Below are 22,078 nucleotides of genomic sequence, written 5' to 3'. Positions count from 1 at the left end.
TTTTTATTTGGCTATGGATGGCATTGCTGTTAAAAAAGCAACTCATTAGGTTAAGGAGTGTCCAGGGTTCAAAGTAAATTCTGGTGTCTCTGTGGGTTCCAGGGTTTCTGTTTAACAAGGTCAGTACTCTGGGTCTGTGTTAAAAAAGCCACCCACTGTCTTTTACCAAATTGGAACATACAAAAAGTAGTCCTGTTCCAAGAAATTAGCTGAGTGGCATTGGTGGGTGTCAGTTTCAGTGAGTGCATTCAAGTGGCTGCAGGGTTTGTCTGGGGTTCTGGACGACTTTCCAAGGAAAATGTTCATGCCTGTGATTGAGTTGAAAGCAGCTTATGCTATGAAGCAGTTTACCATCTGAAGGGATTTTTTTAAAGGTGAAAATTTTTCCATTTGCATGGCAGTTGATGATTTGCTTGTTCTTGCCCCTGTTCCTGTGGTGGTACACACAGTCACAGAGTTTTTTTTTCCTTTCTCTTCTTCCCTGCTTTTGCCTGCCATAGGACATCAGAAAAATACAGGATGTAGGTGAGCTTGAGCTCTCTGTTTAAGGCAATCCTGACTACCTCATACGATTTTTAAAAGCAGCCCTACCTCAAGATTTAGGAAAAAACCCCCAACCTTGTTCAAATATATTCAGTAACATATTTCATACTGCTTTTTGTAATCTAGACAAGAACTCAAGTGACTACCAGCTCCTTTATGTGGAAACCTGAAAATTAGATTAACTTTTAAGGAACTGTAAAGCTGACTAATGACAACAAATGACTTTACTCTTGAGCAAGGAGTAGGGAAGCTTTGTATTGGAGGTGTAGTTCGAATACTGGAGGCAGAAAAAAAAAATTCAGAATATAAGAAAGTTGAACGCTGGAATAAACTCCTTTGAGGTTGTGGAATTCTATCAGTAAAGGTTTCTAGAATCAGTGAACTATCTTTGTAAGAGGAACTTACCAGTCAGTGTGAGACAGGGCATTATTCTAGCTGTTTAAGGCAAGGGATGACGTCCACCACATTTTAGAGTGCCTTTGTACCCACCTACTTTATATTAAAGTCATTTATTCTATGATTGCAGCATGTGGAAATGGAACAGGGATCTTTGAAGGAAAAATCATAGTGCCTGAGCATCATTAATTTTCTTAACAGGACATCATTTTATGGCAATTTAATAGAAATATTTCCTATTTGTGTCTTCACATGCAGGATGCACTGCAGTTTATACAACCTTCTTTAGTAGTTCATTTCAGAAAATAATTATTGTAATGGGATTGCGCCATAAGTGTACAGGTAGAGAAAATGAGGAAAATACAGTGCCTCATGCAATTTTATGTCAGCTGGAAAGATGTACTAATTAACTAACATTTTGGTTATGTTTTATCCCTGTTTTGCAGGAAACTTTCAGCTGGTTAAAGAGATCATTGATGAAGATCTGAGTCAGGTTAATGTTACCACTGTTGATGGTGCATCTCCTTTAATGATTGCGGCTGTAACAGGACAGCTGCCCCTTGTTCAGTTCCTTGTTGAGAAGAAGGCTGATATTGATAAGCAGGATAATGTTCATGGCTGGACAGCACTAATGCAGGCCACGTACCATGGGTAAGATATGTGCTCTCTTTATGTCTAGCAGTAAAGAAGTTTAATTTTTCTTATGTCCCAATAGAAAAAATCCTCTTTGATACTGACTCTAGAAGCAGAGAGATCTTAAAAAAAATTAAGAGACTCGTGACCTCAGTTTCTCATGGCTCTTGCACTGCCCTCAGCTTTTTGGAGCAGATCTGAATCATGTTTTGATCACCATAGTATGAGAAAGACATTAAACTATTAGAGAATGTCCACAGGAGGGTAACACAGATGGTGGAGGGCCTTGAGGAGAAGCTGTGTGAGGAGTGGCTGAGGTCACTTGCCTGTTCAGCCTGGAGGAGAGGAAACCGAGGGGAGAACTCATTGCAGTCTACAACTTCCTCATGAGGGGAAGAGGAGGGATAGGTACTGACATCTTCTCTGTGGTGATCAGTGACAGGACCTGAGAAAATGGCCAGAAGTGTCAAGGTTTAGGTTGAATATTAGAAAAAAGTTCTTCGCACAGAGAGTGGTTGGGCACTGGAAAGAGCTCCCCAGGGAAGTGAGCACAGCACCAGGTCTGATAGAGTTCAAGGGGTGTTGGAACAAAGCACTCAGAGACATGGTGTGACTCTTGGGGATGGTGCTGTGCAGGGATTCAACATTCTTGGATTCAACAGTCCTTGTGGGTCCCTTCTAACTCTGGTTATTCTGTGATTCTGTGATGTTTGGATTTTAGAATGAGTAAAGCATTTGGGAACCTGAAGCAAGCTTAGTAAGTACTGAGAACATAGTGCTCCAGGCAGTCCCCAGGAGCCTTGGTGCATACTTCAGCTTCCATCCTTTGATGTTTTTCAATATTGTGAAAAATTCTATCACCCCTCCTGCCAGGGTTGTAAGTCTACATGAAGTTGTGAAACTTCAAGGCAATCAGCTTTCCACGTACCACATTTTCTAGTCGTAAAACCATTTCTATGTTCTCCTGTTCAGCCTTTTGTTTTCATTGAGTTTCTGGAAACGCAACCAAAATAATTGTCATTTTCTGTAAAGCTCCTTCGTAAATCCAAGTAGCTGCTTAAGAGCCAGACCTCAGAAATTGCCCTGGCTTGTACTTCACATGTGATATCTATCATATACTTAACATTGTTTGAATACAAGATATTCAGTTCAGGAAGGTGAACTTTTCTTTGTTGTAGATAAGGCCTGCAGCAAGGTGAAGGTTCTCTTAAGTGGTAGTGCATTAATTGTATAAAGGCAGGTATTCTGCACCATTTTTTTTTTAGTCAGCATTTCTCCTTGGACTATGTAAATGCAACAAAGAGGGAAAATAGGAGGTCAAGTTGTCATTGCCTTGTGAAACTTTTCTGAAGAAGTTCTTGGGACCTTTATTGATAGTAGTGACAGAAATGCACTAAGATCAGATTTTCTGGTGCAGCTGTTTCGCTTATCATCAGTCACACAGTACACAGCTGGAATAGGAGCAGCCAGCACAAAGTGATGGGCAGGGCTGCTAGCATGTCCCCTTGCTGGTACTCAGGTACTTGTTTGTGGAAGCACATACAAAAGCTAGTCCAGCACGTGTTCAGATACTGGCTGTTCAGTTTACTGGAGGATGGGATTATGAAAAGTCTTTTCCCTAATATATCAGTCAACTTTGTAAGTTTGAAACTTTGTAAGTTAATTTTGTTAATATGCTTAACATTTGAGGTAGTGGAATTTTAGGAGTGTTTGGTGTCGTTCATGCTTATGTAAAGCTGTGTAAAGGACACTGGCTCAGTGAAAAGACCAGAAGGACATCCCTGGAAATAAGGATGTGACTTCTTGGGAACTTAGAGCTATCCATGAAGGGTAAAAGATGTCCCTAGTCACCCAAGATAATCCCAGCATCACAGCCATCTATGAAACTCACTCAGTGTTGTATGGTGTCATAGGTAAGTAATGAGGGCAAGACTGACTCCAGGGACATCTGGATCAGTAGAAGAGCAGCAGCCGCATGAAGGGTGCAGAAGTACAGTTGCTGTGCTAAGTTTTACTATGATGAGCAATCATAGTACAAGTGGAGGTACTGCACTTGAAATATACAAGAGCATTGTGTGTAAAGCCACATTCGCACTGCCGCGGTGTGGGTGGAATACCTCATGTGCATAGTACTTATCCTTGTAATTCTATACTTTGCATCTGAGCCTTTTTCTTAGCATGGAAAGTTGCAAATTTTCATAACATCTGGAAATCTTTGAGCTCCACAGGACCTCAGCTAACCCTTTCTCAGGACCAACAATAGTGTGAAGGGCTTGAAGGAAGGAGCAGGCAAGGTCTTTCTGAGCCGGAGGCACTTAAAAGTTGTGTGTCTGTCTACTCGCAAGGTGCAGGACTGGAAAGCAGGATGGAGGGATGATAGTTTTAAAGAAGAGTAGGAAAGTAATAGGAAATATGCAGAGGAGCTCTGGAAGGATAAGCAGAATTTTTGTTAGAAGAGAGGAGTAACAGTCATCCTCCATTTCAGGTTGATTTTATGTGGAGTGAGTTCAGGAGTGGAAATGTAATCTGAATAAGAAATGGTGCTCTGAAGTGGAGATGTTGAGATCCATTTTTCAGCTTCATTATTAGAATTTGCAGTTACCTGTTGATGCTTGAGAATGTTTTTTCTCTGTGTTGCTGATGCGTGTCAGAGTTTGATTTTATACAAGGTCAGTCACTGTAAAGAGTTTTAATATTAAATATATTTTCCCTAGCTTTGTTGTCTGTTCAGTTATTTCATAGACTGAATTGAAGTATTGTTTTTAACTCACAAGGCCAGTTCTGCTTATTTACTCAGGTGTATCAGAGGGGAGAGGGGCTAACTGGAGCAGGATGGTGAGTGTCTTTTATGCAGCTAGCTTTGAGGAGTTTTTGTTGGAGGTGTTTGTGTTGGTTGACATTTAATGCTGATTGTTTTTGCATTTTAAACACCTCAGGGAATTGATAATGTGCCCTCTCAATTACAAAATTTATAGCTGTAATTAGGTGAAGTACTGTTTGAAGTTTATAAGTTATCTTCAGTCAATTTGGCTTTTCTGTATGCAATTTCTTAATGTGCAAGTTGTGAAAATTAGGTTGCATTGAAGTGTTAGTGATGGCATGCGATGACTACTGAAATGTCCTTTGTCGTTCCATCTGCTTTTCTGCCCTAGGCATTAATGGCTTTCATTGGAAAGGTGTTTAGCAACATACTGCAGTCACTTCCAAAGGATTAGCTTAGGAAGCTGATATTCAAATGGTGCTTTTAAGGCTAGCTTTCTGCATGTTGATTAATGTAAGTCGTACTGAGTAAACATGACTAATAAAGGACTCGTGGGAGCTTTTGAAGAGCTTCTGAACAAATTTTACACTGTTATCTGTAGAATGTGTAAAACTGACCTCTGATTCAGGAACAGTGTTATAAAAGGTTGCAAATAGAGTATTGGGAGCTTCTTTCTTCAGTTACTTGTTCTTCAATGTGATCAATGCCTTTTTTCCTTTCCTTAAAGAAACAAAAATGTTGTAAAGTACTTGTTAAATCAAGGAGCTGATGTTAACCTTCGTGCGAAAAATGGATACACAGCTTTTGACCTGATAATGCTGCTGAATGATCCAGGTATGCTATTTCAAAATGCTGTGGAGAAATGTACAATATAAACAAATATACATTCCTTCCAATCTAGAAAATACATTGCAGTTGCTAGGAAGTGTCCTCTCATGTCTAGGCCGGACTGGACCAAGAAAGGACACTGTCTGAAAATGGTGGGGTTTGAGTTAATTGATTAGATGAGTGCATATGGTTATGGGATAACAGATTTAGTGCATTCCTGTTGCTTTTGGTTCTGAAGATGCTTGAAAACTGTGCTGTTTGTGTCACCAGAGCCAGCTGTGTGGCATTTGATTGTGGGGGCACTGGTATTCTGTAGTGTAATAAGCACAGAGCTATGAGCTGGAGCTAGAAATTGCCCCTTGACAAAGAGCAGCAAAGGGACAGGACAGAGAGAGCACAGTAGGAACAGAACTAGGGAACTCCTGACTGAGCCTCCAGCTAATTCTGTAAAGGCTGAGAATAAATCACACCTCAGGGTTCAGGTTGTGTGGGAGTGCTGTAGGACAAGACAGCCTGCTTTGGGGAGGCTTGAATGAAACACATTTAGGTTTTGTTGCAATTTGTTTTACATATATAATTTGTTATTGTTAACCTTCCTTGGTACCTGAATTGATTTATCTGAAGCCAAAACCCATTAGTGCTGATGAAGTCTCTGAATTTACACATTATGGTGGTCATGGTTACTAGCAGATTGTTTTCTGTGTCAAAGGTAGATCACTAATAGTACAACATTTTAGACAATAAATACAGAGAATTATTTTAGAACTAACTTCTGTGACAGAATAGTTTGTCTCGCTACTTCTTTCTCTCTTGTTCAGTTCTCTGCCTTTCTGAAAATCCTACCTGACTCCTGTACAAAATGCAGATTTACAGATTTTTTTTTTGCTTTCCTGTCTCCTGTCATGCTTGTTCTTTTTTCATCCTCTTACCTTTTTTCTTACTTCTTTTTTGTCCATCTTTTTTCTTACCATTTCTTTTCAGTCCCTTCATTGTCCAGGCTGAACATCTTCTTTCTCTTTGGGATTTACTTTTGAACTTCTTTTCTGCAACCTACGCTTCAACCTACACTTGAAGAAAGAATATTCATTTTTCTGTACTCTCTTCTGTGCCAGGTGAGAAAAGGGAACATCTCAATATTGTTCTTAACTTGTACAAAGTGTGAGAGGGCAGTTCACTTGGTTCACATGACTGATTCCAGCTGAGTAGCATGCTTATTTATTTATATTGATAAATACCTTTAGAGAGATGATAAAACTGCAGCCCAAATTGGGGAGAAGACATGGGAAAATAGGTCAAGAAAGAAAGGTGTGGGGTTCATCTGCTTTGTGTGTGAGAGGTAGATCAATTGCTACTTAAATGTGATTTACAGGGAAAATGTCAGTGCATCAGTTGTAATTTGGGAAAGCAAAACAGGCCAAACATTATCTTAATTTGCTTCCTTTTAGATACAGAGCTTGTAAGGTTACTGGCATCAGCATGCATGCAAGTAGATAAAGACAAGAATAAAGTGAACAACAGATCATCTCTGCCTCGTTCCAGAAGTAGGCAATCCTTAAATGTCCCAATCTTGCCAGATGACAAAGGAGGCCTAAAGGTAAATATATTCATTCTTGATAAAAACTCATTAATTCCTGTAATATATAAGCAGAAAAAACAATTGCTAAGAAGTGTTTTGGATCTAATATGTAACTGGGTTTATTGGGGAGTTGTGTGTGTTGACAGTGTGTTCTGGTTTTGTGGAGTGTAGCACGTATTCAACTTCCTTTTCATCAGGTAGCAAGGCATTGAGGCATTTGCATTGAAGCATTTCAGTGCCTGGAAATAGATCTCATGATTAAGTGCAAGGTACCATGTTCATAAGTTTGGAACTCAATTTCCATTATGATCTTGTGTCCCGATCCGACCCAGGGGGGTGCAGATGACGGGGTTGATTTTTTTGGGTGCAAAATAACCAGAAAGGCACAGAGGATTTACGGCAACAAATCAGATACAGTTTTATTGAAAATCACAGCAGAATGGCGTTGGTGAAAGGGGGGAACCGGAGAGAAGAGGAAAAGACAAGGAAAGAGAGGGAGGAAAGGGAAGGGATATGGGTCATAGCTACCAAAACCGTGGTCTTGATCCTCGCGGTCCAGCCGTCAGAAGTTCAGCAGGGTACCAGGTCTTGGGGAGATCTCGAAGGACAGCTGTTCTGGGATCCTAATTATACCGTTGTTCGTTGGGGGAAGGGAAGCGGTTTTACAACCGAAAATCATGGAAAGGGGGGAAGAAACACAGAACTCGGGGTACAGGTACTCAGAGTCCAGATGACTAACAGAAACTCAGAGTCCAGATGGCTAACAGAAACCATTGTACCATTGTTTTTGTGCTTCAGTGCCCGCGGCTTCGGTTCTGGGCAGTTTTCCCCCCTCCCAACAGCACAGCTCTCCCTCCCCACCGCCTAGCGGGGGGGGGGCCAAGTTTTGGTAATTCAGTCCCAGTCTTTAGAAGAAGGTACACGGGGGTCTGGTGATACAGGGTCTTCTTGTCTTGATCCGTCGATGAAGAAGCCCGCATCTCCGTTTATTTGTCACGATGGTTGAAAGCAGGCCGGGGGGGTCTCCTTGTTGGAAAGGGGCCATATGCACAGTCCAAAGCCAGCCAGGCCGAGAGGCGGGGAGTCCAGATCCATTGTTTGGAATCAGGGGGCAGAATGTCCCATGAAGTCGACAGGTAACCACCTATGGAAACAGGTAGGCACACAACTTCCCCACCCTGCACTGGCTCAGCAGATTTTTCGGTGGTCTTTTTGGCAATCGTGAGGCAGAAAGATGCAGGATTTCGGACAGACTCTCACATCTTGCTTTTAAATCTGGACAGAGGGTAGACTCCATAAATGGTAACAGGCAATTGACTTTGAAAATTAAAAATATTATAGCAGAGATTTTAATATGAAGAGTTGTGGAGGAGTGTGTACTTCAAGCTTACATGTCAGCTGGTATACTGTATCCTTAAATCAAAACTGATGGGAAACAACATGGAGTTAGAGTAAGTGTATGCCAACTAAACAAAGATACTCCAACTTTCATTGACTGCAAAAGAGAAGGAAGAAGAGTTAGTTTTGTTGTTGTTGCCATTGTTGTTGCCTGTTTTGGGGCATCACTTTGTTTAGTGAATAATCTTTAATTATGGTGTATGCGTAGTGTACCTCAGAATTTTCTGGAGTTCATGATGTCATCCCTTAAGTATAAATATTACCAGGATCTTGAAGAAAGTAATGTTAATTTCCAGGCTATTTTTGACATGAATTTTAAAGACCATTTAAAGTTCTGCTTTAGCTCAAATCTGTTTTGAAGTTTTAACTATGTAGGAACATGTGGTTGTTTTCATATGATTATGCTATCATTCAATATGATACAACTTCATTGTCAATTTAGACAGAGCTATTTTACTTAGATGGGAAATTGTCAGAATAGCTTTTGGCTCTATGGAATACAGATCAACAATGGATTGGATTGCAACCCTTACAGTGTTATGACACCATGGCTTGAATTATGATCATAAAAGATTGTGAGGTGAAAAAAAAACCTAACTATTTGCCGGTGATAAGGATACAGACACAATTATTGACACGAATTTAATATTCTGGAATATTGAAGTATTTGGCCTCAAAGCTACAGAGTATTACAGTGCTTACTAGTCATTATCAAACCTTTTTTTTCAGCAAAAATTGTATTCTGTATAGCTCTATTAAAAATACAACCTGTAAGCCTATGCTATCCATTCTTCCATCACTTCTTAATGCTTTACTAATTAGCCTGTCTGACCATGAGTATCTTACATATCTTACTCTTCTTACAAATACTCCAAAAGGGTAAAAATGATATTTTCAGATTTTGTGGCTGGAGGGCAATGTCATAACAGTCATGTCTCTTTGGGCCGGCATATCAAGAGAGGGCTGTGGTGAGGAGACCTCTCCTGGGATTTGTAGCAACGATGTTTCCGTGTGGACAACTGCTCTGTGGTGAGCTGGAACTGTGAACAAAAGATACCTATGGCAATTTGACCAGTACAACATTTTTTTGTCTAGGTCAGTGCGAATGACTGAATGTGGGATCTGCAGGATCATGGAAATGTGAGAGTGAGAGGGAATTCATGAGGCTCACTTGCCTTAGCATCAGGAGGCAGAATAAATATACCAAGAACATCTTTGACAGATATTCAGTTCACTTTTCTTTCATTGTGGTGAAGAAGATCCCCTGATCCCATGGTTTACCCATCAGCACCCAGTTCCACTGCTTGGTGCTTTTTTGGGTCAGAATTTTTTTCCGCCTGCATTTTTTCTTTTGTTGCCCATTAAATTGATTGAGTCTTGTTCAGTGGTCACCTTCATTTTTGTAAGAACTGTATAGATACTTAGAGAACTCTCATATTTAATCTTTTTATTTCTAGTCTAAACAAAATTGATTAATGCAAATTTCCTTGTTTGTATGTTTTGATTCCTAAACTTTTGACTATTTCTAGTTTGTATGTTATCTGTCAAGATGAGGATTCTAAACTGAGTGGTGAGATTCTGACCAGGGTCACAGTATCACTTAGTGGCATACAAAATCTCCATCACAGATGTGTTTCCTGTTACCAGTGAAATTCACTTTTTTTGCAGCAGCAGTAACACTGTGCATCTATACTGAGTTTCTGCTATGCTGTGATTGATTTTTTTTCTTTAGTACACCTGCTTATTTCCTTGCTTTTTTTCCTACATTAGTACACTTGATTTCTTCTTACATGCCAACTTGAACCTCCACTGAAAAATGTCAGTTTGGCAGTGTTTAAATTTAGAGTGTTAGAGGTGATTACAAAACTGTCTAGATAGATGTCTTCCTAAGACTACAGAAAAATATATTGTGTTTCATTGTTGCAGTTGTTAGTGAACATTCCCAAACCTATTGCACAAAGTATGTTCTCCCAATTTGAGATCAAATAGTTTGCAATTTGTCTCATTTTTTGGCAGTGGTCTTTTCCCTTTATTAATTTTACTTGAACCATATTTTTCTCAATTGTTTGATGAATGCTACATGGAATAGCAGTAAAAGCTTTAATAATGTCAAGCTGCATTCCAACTTTTCCTCCCTTCTGCTCACTTAACTGGTTATTCTGTCAAAAAGAGATTCATTTGGTAGAGTTTATTTTCAACAAACCTCTGCTGGCTGTGTCTTATGAGCTGTGATGACATATGAAGTTTTTTCAGTTATGCCTTTTCATGGTAAGCATTTTGATCAGTAAATTTTCAGATTTTCCCTTTTCAGTGATTGTATATTTGACTTTTACCTGATTTCTGTAACTTCTTCCATACTTTTTAGTGAGGATAATATTTATTCAGAGGTCATGTTGCCTATAATTAATCTGGGGTAATTTTAATCAATATTGTCTAGTTCTAATTTGTGTAAGCTCATTTAAATACTCTTACTGTCTTAAGCAAATGCACTTATATTCCTGCCTTCCTCCTGTTAATGGTACTCATACCAAAATACCTGATTACAGCTAGGCTGCTTAGGAAGTTTAAAAAAAATAAATGATTTGCAGTCTCACCTCTTTGAGCACTTTTGTCATTAACCAGTAGACTTTTTATTTTGCGATGTGTTTCTTTTATTTTTAATTTGTGCGCAATATTGGCCCCTGTTCCTTTACCTGCTGATAACATAGTGGATATTCATGATCTCATTCTTCACCTCTATCCCACAAGAACTGTTAACTGCTTTGTTTCTTACCATTTCATGGCCTCTGTGTGAATCAACATGGGTGGGTAACCAAGGCAACCACCAAGCCACTGCTGAAATGCAAGGAGAAGATTTATTTTGTTACCTCAGCCACAAAGCTGGATGCCAGAGACACCCAGGGACCGAGGCTCCAGTAGGGTTAGTTCATCCTATAAGTAAGGGCTTTGGGTGTGACTGTGATGAGAGTGTGTTATCTCCACACAGAAATTCTACTTCTCCAGTCAGGCAGAGGATGAACAACACTAAGCATAATTAATGGAGTTTTCCACACCTACATTTTTCACATTCCCAGCTGAAAGGTCACTTTGAGCAGGAACCCTTCTCTCCTCTTATTTGATTTTAACCCTTTCCTCCCAACAGCCTCAAAACCAAAGTTGTCCCTTTTCCATATGCAAAAATTTTATTTCCTTTTTTTTTCTTCTTGCCTGTTCTTCTTCAGCAAATTACACTCTCAATGTCAGTCTTAGAGCAGTGTGAATTACCACATTCAGTTTCTCTTATAGATTAAAATTGTTTGAGGGCAGAGATTTCCAGTTCTCTCCCTTAATCTTTTATTCCTGGCATTTTTACAAATGTCTAAGGTATTTCTAAAATGGAAACACCATTTTCCTAGTTCTTTGATACTGTTGACTTCTCCCACTGTTGATAGATTTCAGCCTTTTTATAGACACTATTTTTAACTAGGAATGAATTTTTGTTACTTGAATGCCTCAGTCTATTTAAAGCCCTTTATTACAGCTTCTGTACACGTGTGATGTGGTAGGGGTATATGGAGAGGCTGCAAACTCCTACAACAGCAAACTAAAAACTCCAGAGATCAGACCATCATACTGTGAACACCAGAAGACAAGGTGAACCTCTCCAGTGCCATTACTTTCTTGCCAGAGAGCAGTGGTTTTTTTCTGGTAACATAGTGGCTGTGTTTACTCCATTTTGGGGTAGTTTGTGGTGTGAGTGTATATTCAGGGAGCAGAAGCACTGTGAGTAGGCGTAACAGGGATGATGGGCAGTTAGAAGTGATCTTTCTTACAGAAAGCAAGGTAGCTTCAGTGACTAAAACCAAGAAGTGCAAGCACTCTCTTTTGTAAGCTCATTGTACTGTATGTTAAAACTAGATGAACTTCCAGTTCCTTTTGGAAGGTGAATAAATGCTGAACTGTGGGTTTTATTGCTTTCTCAGAGCTATTTGTCTCTCTTGCCTTTTTTCATCAGATCTTTGTTCCTGAAAGTAATGGAAATCTTTATTGGTTGTGACACCAAAGAGATACAGAGGTCTGAGAACTCTATACATTACTAATGCTCTGTGCAGATCTAAAATGTTTCTAATGGTCTTCTGCTACAAGGATTAATACATAGAGGATAAGTATAAAAAAGTTGCAAAGACGTATCAGTGAGTATTTGAAAAATACTAAATGCCAGGAAGAGAGAAGAATATGTATTGTGAGAAAGGGTTGTTACCTGGATTTGCTATCACTTAAAGCTACCCTGAGGAAGTGTTGTTACTTTAACATTAGTTTTTTAAAAAAGTGTTCCAGAAAGAGAAGGAGAAACTTAATAAGGAAATAATCAGAAGGTGCTTACAATCTGATTTACCTAGAAGCTACATAATTTTTGGTGCAAATGGCATAGGTTTTGTATAGTCTAGAAGAATGTCTTACTGAAGACTTGAAGCAACTTGCACTGTCTGTCTGTAAAAATGTGAATATTTGAATAAATTTTATTTTGAGCAAAGTCCTTTTGCATAGCAGTTTCCACATATGTGATATGTGTATGGACGGAGGTTATAGGTATATAGTCCTAAGGTTTATGTTGTTTTCACAGCTGCTATTCCTTGCCTTGCTGTTTTTCAGTTTATAGTCTTCCCAGTCTGGTTAAATTATCTATATAGCAGCACTGTATGGATTGTGGATCTTTAGTTTGACAGAAATACTATCAGAACTCTTCCAGTTTGCCACTGCTTTTGAAAATCTTGGCAAGAAGCTTTGATGCAGATTACATAGGCTCATATGCACACCTCTAAAAAGCAAAAAATATAGATGCCACTCATTGATTCCAGAGAGAGCAAAAATAGATGGTGAAATTGGAAGTTAATGGGAAAATTAAATATTTTCTATGTAGCTGCAAAAATTCCCTATTCAAATTGCCCTAATATTTCTGTCTACTTTGGCCTTCTGGATATGGTGGAAAAACATTTTAAAATATTTTCCAGATGAAAAATAAGGGAAGAGATAATTATTACACATGCAAATTACACTGAAAGGATTCTGTTGGTAACTGCAAACCACTTTAACATTGCTTTTTAGCTTATTTCAAAAACCCCTTGGTGAAATTATCGCTTCTGTAAGGCTTGTTAAATTATACATCTCTTTTCCTCTTTTTTTTTCCTTTTAGTTGGAATTAAATTGTTGTGTCTTCTTTTCAATCTAGTCCTGGTGGAGCAGGATGTCCAATCGATTCCGCAAGCTGAAGTTGACTCAGACATTGCGCCATGGATTTCCTTCTAATCAGTTTGTGCCTTTTCCGGATGAGACTGAACCATCATTAAATTCCACTATAAAAGTACCCTCACAGAGTGATACAGACATCTCTGGAAACCTTGATGCTGCTCCAGCTTGGAACACAAATAACAAAGCTAGTGGTAAAGGCAGAGTTGTCTTGTGGGAAATGAGTTCTTGTGGGGTGGTCAGGATGATATTATTTCTGATTTATTGGCTTAGTTCTGCTTTAGCTTAATATAAGTGAAAAAATGTAATGTGTTTGTAGTCTGTAGAAAGAGCGGTGTTTGTACTCCTTGTTGGTCATGCTGAGTGCAGTAGCATTTAAGCAGGAAAATACTGATATAACCATGTTACTGTTTTTTAGTAAATGCCATTAAATTAAGACCAGTCACTGAAAAGTGCTAATATCTTCCATAAAAATTCCCCACTGTCTGCAATGCAAAGTAAGATTTGGCTTAACTTTAGCTGAGGTGCATGAGAGTGTCACTAGAAATCCTCATACTGTGTGTGTACTGAGGGTAAAACTGTTGATTGTTTAAAAACAATGAGCTAGCCTTAGAAACAGAAGTGGAAACATATAAACAACATAACATAATTTATGTGTTTTTCAGGTGCAAACACTGTGAAAGGAGAAAAGGACAATGAATTATTGACAACTATGGTATGTCGCAGTGTTTTTGGTGTTTCAGCCTAATTCTGAGGGTCATGTAGCTCCCATAATTTTTGCAGTTTTTTGCCTCCTGTCCAAGTCACTTCTAGAAAAAGAGCTTGTTTGTAGTCACTGGTCATGACCTGATAGGCTTTGATATACCAGTAGTTCTTAGACTAGAAAGTACTAAAAGTAGTGTGATGTGGAAGCTGTACTGACCTCTTTCAAGAGTTGCCCATACCTTTGTTTGATCAGCAATGAAATAGTAAAATAGATGGAACAGCTGCTTAGTTGCTGACAAGTAGTATGAAGTGAGGAGAACATGGATGGAACATGGTACAATGGAGGTGTGAAATTACTAGTAGAGGCAACCATGAAATGTTTAGTTTGGGAGGTGTATTTGTGTTATTCTATTTCTTCTTTTATTATGCTGTAGCTTTATATTCCCCTGCAGCTTACTCCATGGTGATGTCATCAAATTCGGCTGGTTATTATCTTTATGTTCTTTTGTAAGAAGTTTGAGTTCTTTTGTAAGAACTTTTGATATGACCGACTGACAGAACTTCAGGGAGCAAAATCAGTTGACATGTTTTTGTCTCTTTCTGCAGTACTCATACAGCAGGAACATGCAGTTGCTCACTGTTTCCAGTCATCCTGTCTGGGAATACAGAGAGGACTGCATTGTTATTTCTTTGGAGATTCATAGTTATTCTTGTGGAAGTCAGCGTGAGCAATATTTAGCCCAGTAAAGGAAGAGACAGTTTCTGCCACTTAATGAGCTCTATTCATTGCATCAAATGAATAAGCATAATATTGAGGGGTACCACAATGTTCATTGGTTTCTCTTGTGTTATTATGTGTTGTACTTCTCCTCAAATAGTACTTTTGTGTCTCATTTCTGTTCTTTTTAAGTGTGTTTTCATCTTTTTGCTTAACTTAATATTTTGAAACTACATCACCTGGTTCCAGTAAACTTTCTTAAGAAGTGACTCTTCCCCCCCACCCTTTTCTTTGTTCCCCTTTCTCAGCTGAGGAGTAGTGCTCCATTTACCAGACTGCCCAGTGATAAGCTGAAAGCAGTGATACCACCTTTCTTACCACCCTCAAGCTTTGAGCTTTGGAATTCTGACCGAACCCGACTCAGCAAGGATGGCAGAGCTGAACAGATGAGAACTGCCTGGCCACAGAGAGCAGTCAAGCACGATTTTAACAGCAGTGGGAACTCTGATATAGTAAGCAAACTAAATGTGAAAATACTGTGTTATGCCCTGGCCCTGTTGACTGGTGAGCCACTCTGTTTCTGATTAGAAATTTCTTTTAACCCACTGTTTCAGCAATGGCTTGTCCGTTTAAGCAGTGCTGCTTAGGAAGAACGTGCATCTGTATGGGAGGAGCGTAATAAAACAAAAGTTCTGTATGAAGTGAAACAACTTTTTTTTTATTTGGTTTGGTTTTGGGGGGTTATTGATTTGGTTGGGTTTTCTGTTGGTTTGATTTTTTGGGGGTTTGTTTTTGGGTTTGGTTTTTTTTTGTTTGTTTGTTCTTTTTTGCTGTTAACCAGAACCACCAACAGTGTGGTAGAAACTGCTCTGATTTGAAAAAAGACCAGGGACAGTAGAAAAGAATGAAAATTGCTCAATTTTTAGTAACCGAGCAGGAGGGAAGAAATATCAGTAAGACCAATATACAGACGTAATATTCTGAAAGATTAGCAATAGATAAAATTGTAGCAAGTAGTGATCAAGTGGACTTGAAGGGGCACAGCCTTAAATTGGAAGTACTGTAAAACTGGAAAAAGTCTTGATTATTTCTGGTTTCTTATAGAAGGAGCTTGCCTGATTTACAATGTTTTCAGTCAAAATGCAAACCAAGAGAAAAATAGGTGGTTTGTCTTGAGATAGGAAATTAAACAACCTTGACAGCCTTCTCTTTCATAGAGAAAAAGGACAAGTGCTTACTCCCCTAACTGTAGACTGTAATAATTACATGTAGAGAAGATCAGTCCAGAGCTGTGTTTCAGTGTCAGTTCTAGACATGGGACAATGAAGACATTTAGAAGGACTTTTTTTTCCTCTTTCCTTTTTTTATGTGGATGCTGGCTTAATACCAGTAGAGGTGATTTGGGTGGAATAAGGCAGAATAAGGGAAATGACATAACATGAAGGTATGTGTTTATCATCCCAAAAAAGATGATTGTAATAACTTAGCTGGATAATTGGCATGTGTATAAAGTGAGGAGCAGGGAGAGTAGGGATTAGCCATCAGTCCTTCCGGGAAGAAAGAAGGGTCTTGCTGAAGGTATAGGAAGGAGGGAAACAGTAAGTCAGAGATGGAAGAAGTGGTTTGACCAACAGAATAAGAAAAATTAAAAAGCTTAGCTGCAAAAGCTCATATGTCAAGTGGCTGGCAGTGGCCAATGGTGTAAAAGCAAAAGAAATGATGGTGGATGTGGCTGAGAATTTGGGTAGTGTATAGCTGGATCAGTAATGCCTCACTTAATAAAACTCAGTAAAATGGTGCAGCTTGCTCTTTAGATTGCAGGGAATATAGAAATGCAACTGGTGGAGAGAAAGTTTATGTCACTTTTTGCAGCTTAGTTTGTAAGAAACAAAGATATGATGGATGGGAATGTGGTAGCTGTTTTGTAAGATGGGAGAGACAAAGCCAGGATTCTGCAGGAAAGAAATTTCACATGTGATATTTTTTTTTCTTCCCCACTGCTCATAGTACTGTGTATATCATATCTCAGGTATATCATATATGCTCATTTTTGTGGCCAAACTTAAGAAGAATTAGTGGCTTAATGTGGTGTAATTTATATTTCATTGAATAAATGTATTCAGTATATATATATATATATATATATATATATATATATATATATATGTATATATATATATTTATATATGTTCAGTATATATGTATATGTAGAATAAGATTCTTTCTGATATCCCCTTTGTTCTTCAGTGCAAGTTTCAGAACTTGGGATAAAGAAAATAGCAGTTGAAGTTTGCTCTTTATTTTTCTCAATCAAGAAAGAAAAAATTATTTTTCATTTTGTTTTCCAGACATCTGTTAGCAAAGGTACTAGACCTGTCAAATTGCCAACATTTGCAAGAAGACCAGCATCTCCTTCAAATTCCAATAACTTCAACCATTCTCCCCATTCTTCTGGTGGATCTAATAACATTGCAGGAATTAACAGGCATGGAGGAGAACTGCATAACAGATCAGGTACTATTTTTAATAAGAAAGTAAGTTGTATCTGATTCAGTTAAAAAATTAGTGTTTGTGCTGATGGTAGAAGATATGAAACCTTTTCTGAGTGCTCCTACCATTGTAGAAGCAAAGCTTCTGTAAATTTAGCGGACACGGGATTGGACTTGAAACACCTACATAAGGGAAGAAGCCTCACATTTGTTACAGAACTCTCAGTGGTCAGCCCATCTCATGCAGATTTTACTGGATTCACCCATGGTGGATCAGGTGGATGCTGGCTCATTGCACCATGCATTCATAGAGCTGACTCCTATGCCTGTTGCTTACTTTTTGTTTGAAATAAAAAACAGTTTTCAATTAAAACCAAAGCTGCACACATTGTGCCTAGTAGTTGTTGAAGACAATATGGTGAAGTGGCTTATGAAAACTGTCCAAAGGTATGAAAGTCAGCTCAGTGTGTATATAGACAGGGCTGGTTTCCCTCTTTTGCTACTGATTTCTGTTCTTTATTCTGGAAGCTACTGGAGAGATCTGAACCTTGCAATTGTCTCATGCTTCATCCAGTCAGTTTTAAAATGAAAGTGAATGTTTGGGAGTTAACAAACATTTCAAAATTATGGTTTCCTTTACTGGGTTTATTCTGTTTTTTGTTCTAGGTGGCAGTGCAGATAATGTTTTGTCTCAGATTGCAGCCCAAAGAAGAAAAGCAGCCGGCTTACCTGAACAGAAACCCAGCCAACAGCACAGTCCAGTCCAGTCAACTCCTTCATCTACTGTGTCAGATTTGCAGTGTGCTCAGATTGTTGGCAATGGAAATGTTGTAAAGGTAATGGGAAATGTAAAATTTTGCACCCCAAATAGGTCATATCTCAGTCATGGGTGGCTGGTGCGCCACATTGCACAGCCAAAAAAGAATGGACACTTGTTATGTTAGTGGAAGCTTTTCAGCTCTACAAACCTTACTTTTAGGTGCAAATCCACAGAAGATGAAACCTAATAATAATAAAACTTTATTGATTTTTCTTTATTATTAATTTCACTGTATTAAAAAAAAAAGTAAATATAATGCTGGATTTTGGGGTAGATCTGCACTATTACGGTTTCTCATTATTTCTTTCTATGGGCCAGATTTAGTGTTATGTTAGTTATTTCTGGATTTTAGCCTGAAGTGGTATAGTTGGTTTCTCCAGCTAGTTTCCCTTCAAAGGCTCAACCTGAATGCAGAGTATGACATAATTTGTACCAGGATATGATGACCACAGTAATATGCACATAACCAGTCTGCTCCACTGGTGTTATTTTTAAACAGTAGGTCATCACCAAAGTCAGGTTTTGTTCCTGAAGCCATACTGTCTGTGCTGACTTACCTGTCAATTCCCTGGAATAGCTTTGTTCTCACGACCTGCACATTTTCGTGCACATACTTTGAAGTTTCAACTGCTTTGTACAGCCTTTTTGATGGTGAAGATTTTAAATCTTCAGGATCTGCAGAGACACAAACTGGAAAGCAGCATCATAGCAGAAGATGTGACACGCTATTGAGAAATTGATGGGTTTATTTACATAGAGAAACATTGCATTTCAGAGAGCGGGAGAAGGAAAACACAAAATTTGGGGTTTATGTTCTGAAAGCCTGATATTCTAGAAATGTTAGAATACGTGAGCAAGAGCAACATTTCTCCAACTTTTGCTTATGTAATCTCCAAGCAGCTCATTTTGTTTTGCTTTGTTTGCATCTGTCAGTGAGATTCTTCAAATTTTACCTGAGGAAACAAAAATTATCAGAGTATAAAATTATTAGTTTTGCAATCTCATTCTGTAATGTCTTATATGGCAACAGTACACAATATTTATATTTAATCAGTACATAAAAATGATAAATGAAATTGCCAGGTTGTTCAGAAATTACGTAGAAATTTCTGAAGGACAAAAATCAGAAAAAGGTACAATTACCAATGCTGAAACAGTTTCCATGAATAGTCACCTTCTCTCTGATATGTCAGTCCTGATTCTGGAGGGGCTACTGGTTGCTTTTCAAAGATGAGATTGGGAGCTAAAATTTCTAAGTCAGCTGGACCACCAGAGTCTGAGGATTTATACCAATTCTTTGGCATATGGTAATCTTTCCTCCCTTTCTATCCTGTGTAACTGCTCCCTGAGTTATAAATGATCCATCTCTTTTTCCTGTAGACAAAACCCCTTTATCATTCTCTTCCCTCATTAAAGTCTTGTCTGCAGAGCAGCTACCAAATGCTTTTTCTTTCAGAGGTGGTCTGGCCAGTATGTTTTAATTAAACTCTCAGCATGTCCTCTCAGCTTGTTTTTAACTTGGAAATAATTTCAGAAGAGCTCCTTGTGTGCCCCCCAAAAGTCTCATTTTTCTCTGGTTATATTAATCATCCCACCAAGAGATAATACCTGTGCCTGTGAACTTTGGGCTGCAGATCCCATGGCCTTTTTTGCAATAATGCTGCCACTAAGAAGTTTATCTATTCTTTCCACTCACAGTGGGATACATTAGGGGATAAAAGAGTAGTGAAGTGCTATGTGCTGCAGATCATCTTCTGGAAAGGCTGTTCTTTGTACTGTTGAAAAGATTTTTAAACAACATTTATGCCACTGTCTTGGAAAGCCAACAGCTTTTTCAGTGCTCTTGGTTTAGATGTCTGGACAAGTTTCCTTCTATCCACCAGTAAGAAAACATGTCATAGTGTGGATCTCACTATAGATATTAATGTATCACACAACTGAGGTGATTTTTGGAGATTCCTGGTGGGAGAACACAATCAAATATGGATCCACACTGGCTGCAAAGGCTAGCAGTGTGTTACTGTAATCAGCAATGTAAATGGTGGAAATTTAATGTCTGTATCCGTTGAGGAATGGCTTGTGTCCTCCCATTAGGATCATCCTGTCTAAACTTGGAAATAACTGATCTAAAAACGCAGTGATATTACAGTGATCAATTTTGCAAAACTTACCCATGAGGGGTGAGATGGTGCAAGCTTTAAAGAAAGGAAAAGAAAAAAATGAATAACATTTTACAGGATGATGTGCTTTAAATAAATGCAGACAGTGTGCTAGGGAGGGATGACCATTCTGCAACACAAATGACCAATAACAATTTAGATGGAAATTTGGGACAGAAAGTTGAAATGAGTTCATGATGCTCCTCAAGGAGCTCTCAAGTTTGTATCATTCCATTACTTCTAGTCAATTCAGTGCAGGGCTAAGAAAGTATTACATTCTGACATAGGATAGAGTAATGGAAGAATGTTACCACTCAAATGAGTTTTAGCTTTTAAACCAGCATCTTTTTCATTAACTAGAAATGTTCCATTTATGCCACAGAACAGAAGCAAAATTGTAAAGACAGGAACCACGGTCATTCTTGCATTGTTACCTAGATCAATTTTTTTATCAGTTTGTTGTAGTAGCCTGGGTGACAAAAGGTATTTAAACTCTGAATTCAGAAATCCAGTAAAAAATCACATTCTTTTTGGGTCATACAGTGCAGACATCAAAATGTATATGTAAGTCAAAGAATTTAGGAGATAAGGTGCATTGATGGTTTTTGGAAAAGTCTGTTGATATGTGTACATATATATATTTTTACTACCCATTTCAACTCATGCATTTTCCTGTTTTCCATGGCTAAAAATATATTAAATATTTGCTAAATTATTAATAAATCACTTGACTCCTCTTAGGTAATAATAAATTTGAGGGTTGGCTGGAAATTTCCATTCCAGTGCAGCAGGGGGTTTAATGCACCCAAAATTTAGTTTGTGCTTGCTACATGTTTCTGGTTAATCCAGCATGAAGTGCTACTTTAAATGAGCATCTCATATGTTTTGAAAATCTTTAACTGAGTCTTAAATCTATGAATGAAAATCCCTATTTTCAAGTTGAAGTAATGTACTTTGTTTCTGTTATTAAACTGTTTTTATTTCTAATAAACCAGTTTTACTTCTGCTTCTGCACATTCCAAGGGAGGTGGGGAGGCGAGTGAGGGACTGTGTGGTGCATAGGTGCCACCTGTATTTAAACCAAGATAGTCCTTTTAGAAAAAGAAAAATTGTAGTGCTTGTGGGCAGTATTTCTTCACAAGAAATAGTTTCTTATTACAAAATTACAGCCTTAATAAATGTATTTTTCTTGATAATTTTGAGGAGAGAGACTTTAATCTGGGATAAAATTGCTTTTATTATTTTAATATAGGTCAAAAAGAAATTTCTGGTTGTGACTACACACTCTCAGAAATGATACACAACTTAAGTAATGTTGAAGCATCATGTATTGGTAGACATTTTTGTGATTATTTTTTAACTCAAATGGTTGTATCATTAACTGCAGCAAAAACTGGAGATTAACAAAAGACCTCCATCTGGGACTTCATCTACGTCTAAAAGCACATCACCAACTCTCACACCTTCTCCATCACCTTCCCCATCTCCAAAGGTTCAAAATGCAGAGTCTTCTGTCTCTTCTTCTCACAGACACGCCAAGAGCAATGGCTCCAGCAGTGGTACTATTACAGAGGATGGTGAGTAGCTCACTGCAATTACAGATTAATTCATTGAGAATACCATGTGTTTAAAGCTATAACTATACTGGACTAGTGTGCATCTGCATGAGAGTAAGGTCTCCCTTCTTTCTAGAAAATATATTGTGGTGTTTTGTACAGTGAGATTGATGCTCCTGCACTAACTGCCTTCTTCTCTCCCAAAACCTGGGATTCTTTCTATTTACAGAGAGACTGGTATCACCTCAAAGCTAGCATATAGGTTGGCCA

At 38.4% G+C, this 22,078-nt stretch overlaps 1 protein-coding gene across 2 annotated transcripts in view; it reads left to right on the top strand.

Annotated features, from left to right (window-relative positions):
• ANKS6 (ankyrin repeat and sterile alpha motif domain containing 6) overlaps window positions 1–22,078 on the top strand; it is a 42,576-nt gene that overhangs the window by 7,654 nt on the left and 12,844 nt on the right. For both annotated transcript variants that reach the window (XM_030971507.1, XM_030971508.1), the window contains exons 4-12: window positions 1,386–1,590; window positions 5,061–5,167; window positions 6,607–6,755; window positions 13,345–13,555; window positions 14,027–14,076; window positions 15,093–15,296; window positions 17,133–17,298; window positions 17,940–18,109; window positions 21,640–21,829. In XM_030971507.1, coding sequence (XP_030827367.1) covers window positions 1,386–1,590; window positions 5,061–5,167; window positions 6,607–6,755; window positions 13,345–13,555; window positions 14,027–14,076; window positions 15,093–15,296; window positions 17,133–17,298; window positions 17,940–18,109; window positions 21,640–21,829 — 1,452 coding nt within the window. The remainder of the gene's footprint in view (window positions 1–1,385; window positions 1,591–5,060; window positions 5,168–6,606; window positions 6,756–13,344; window positions 13,556–14,026; window positions 14,077–15,092; window positions 15,297–17,132; window positions 17,299–17,939; window positions 18,110–21,639; window positions 21,830–22,078) is intronic.

Source organism: Camarhynchus parvulus, chromosome 2, assembly GCF_901933205.1.
Source record: "Camarhynchus parvulus chromosome 2, STF_HiC, whole genome shotgun sequence".
Classification (NCBI taxonomy): Eukaryota; Metazoa; Chordata; class Aves; order Passeriformes; family Thraupidae; genus Camarhynchus; species Camarhynchus parvulus.
The sequence above is the reverse complement of the archived record's forward strand: the minus strand, read 5'-3'. Positions and strand labels throughout refer to the sequence as shown.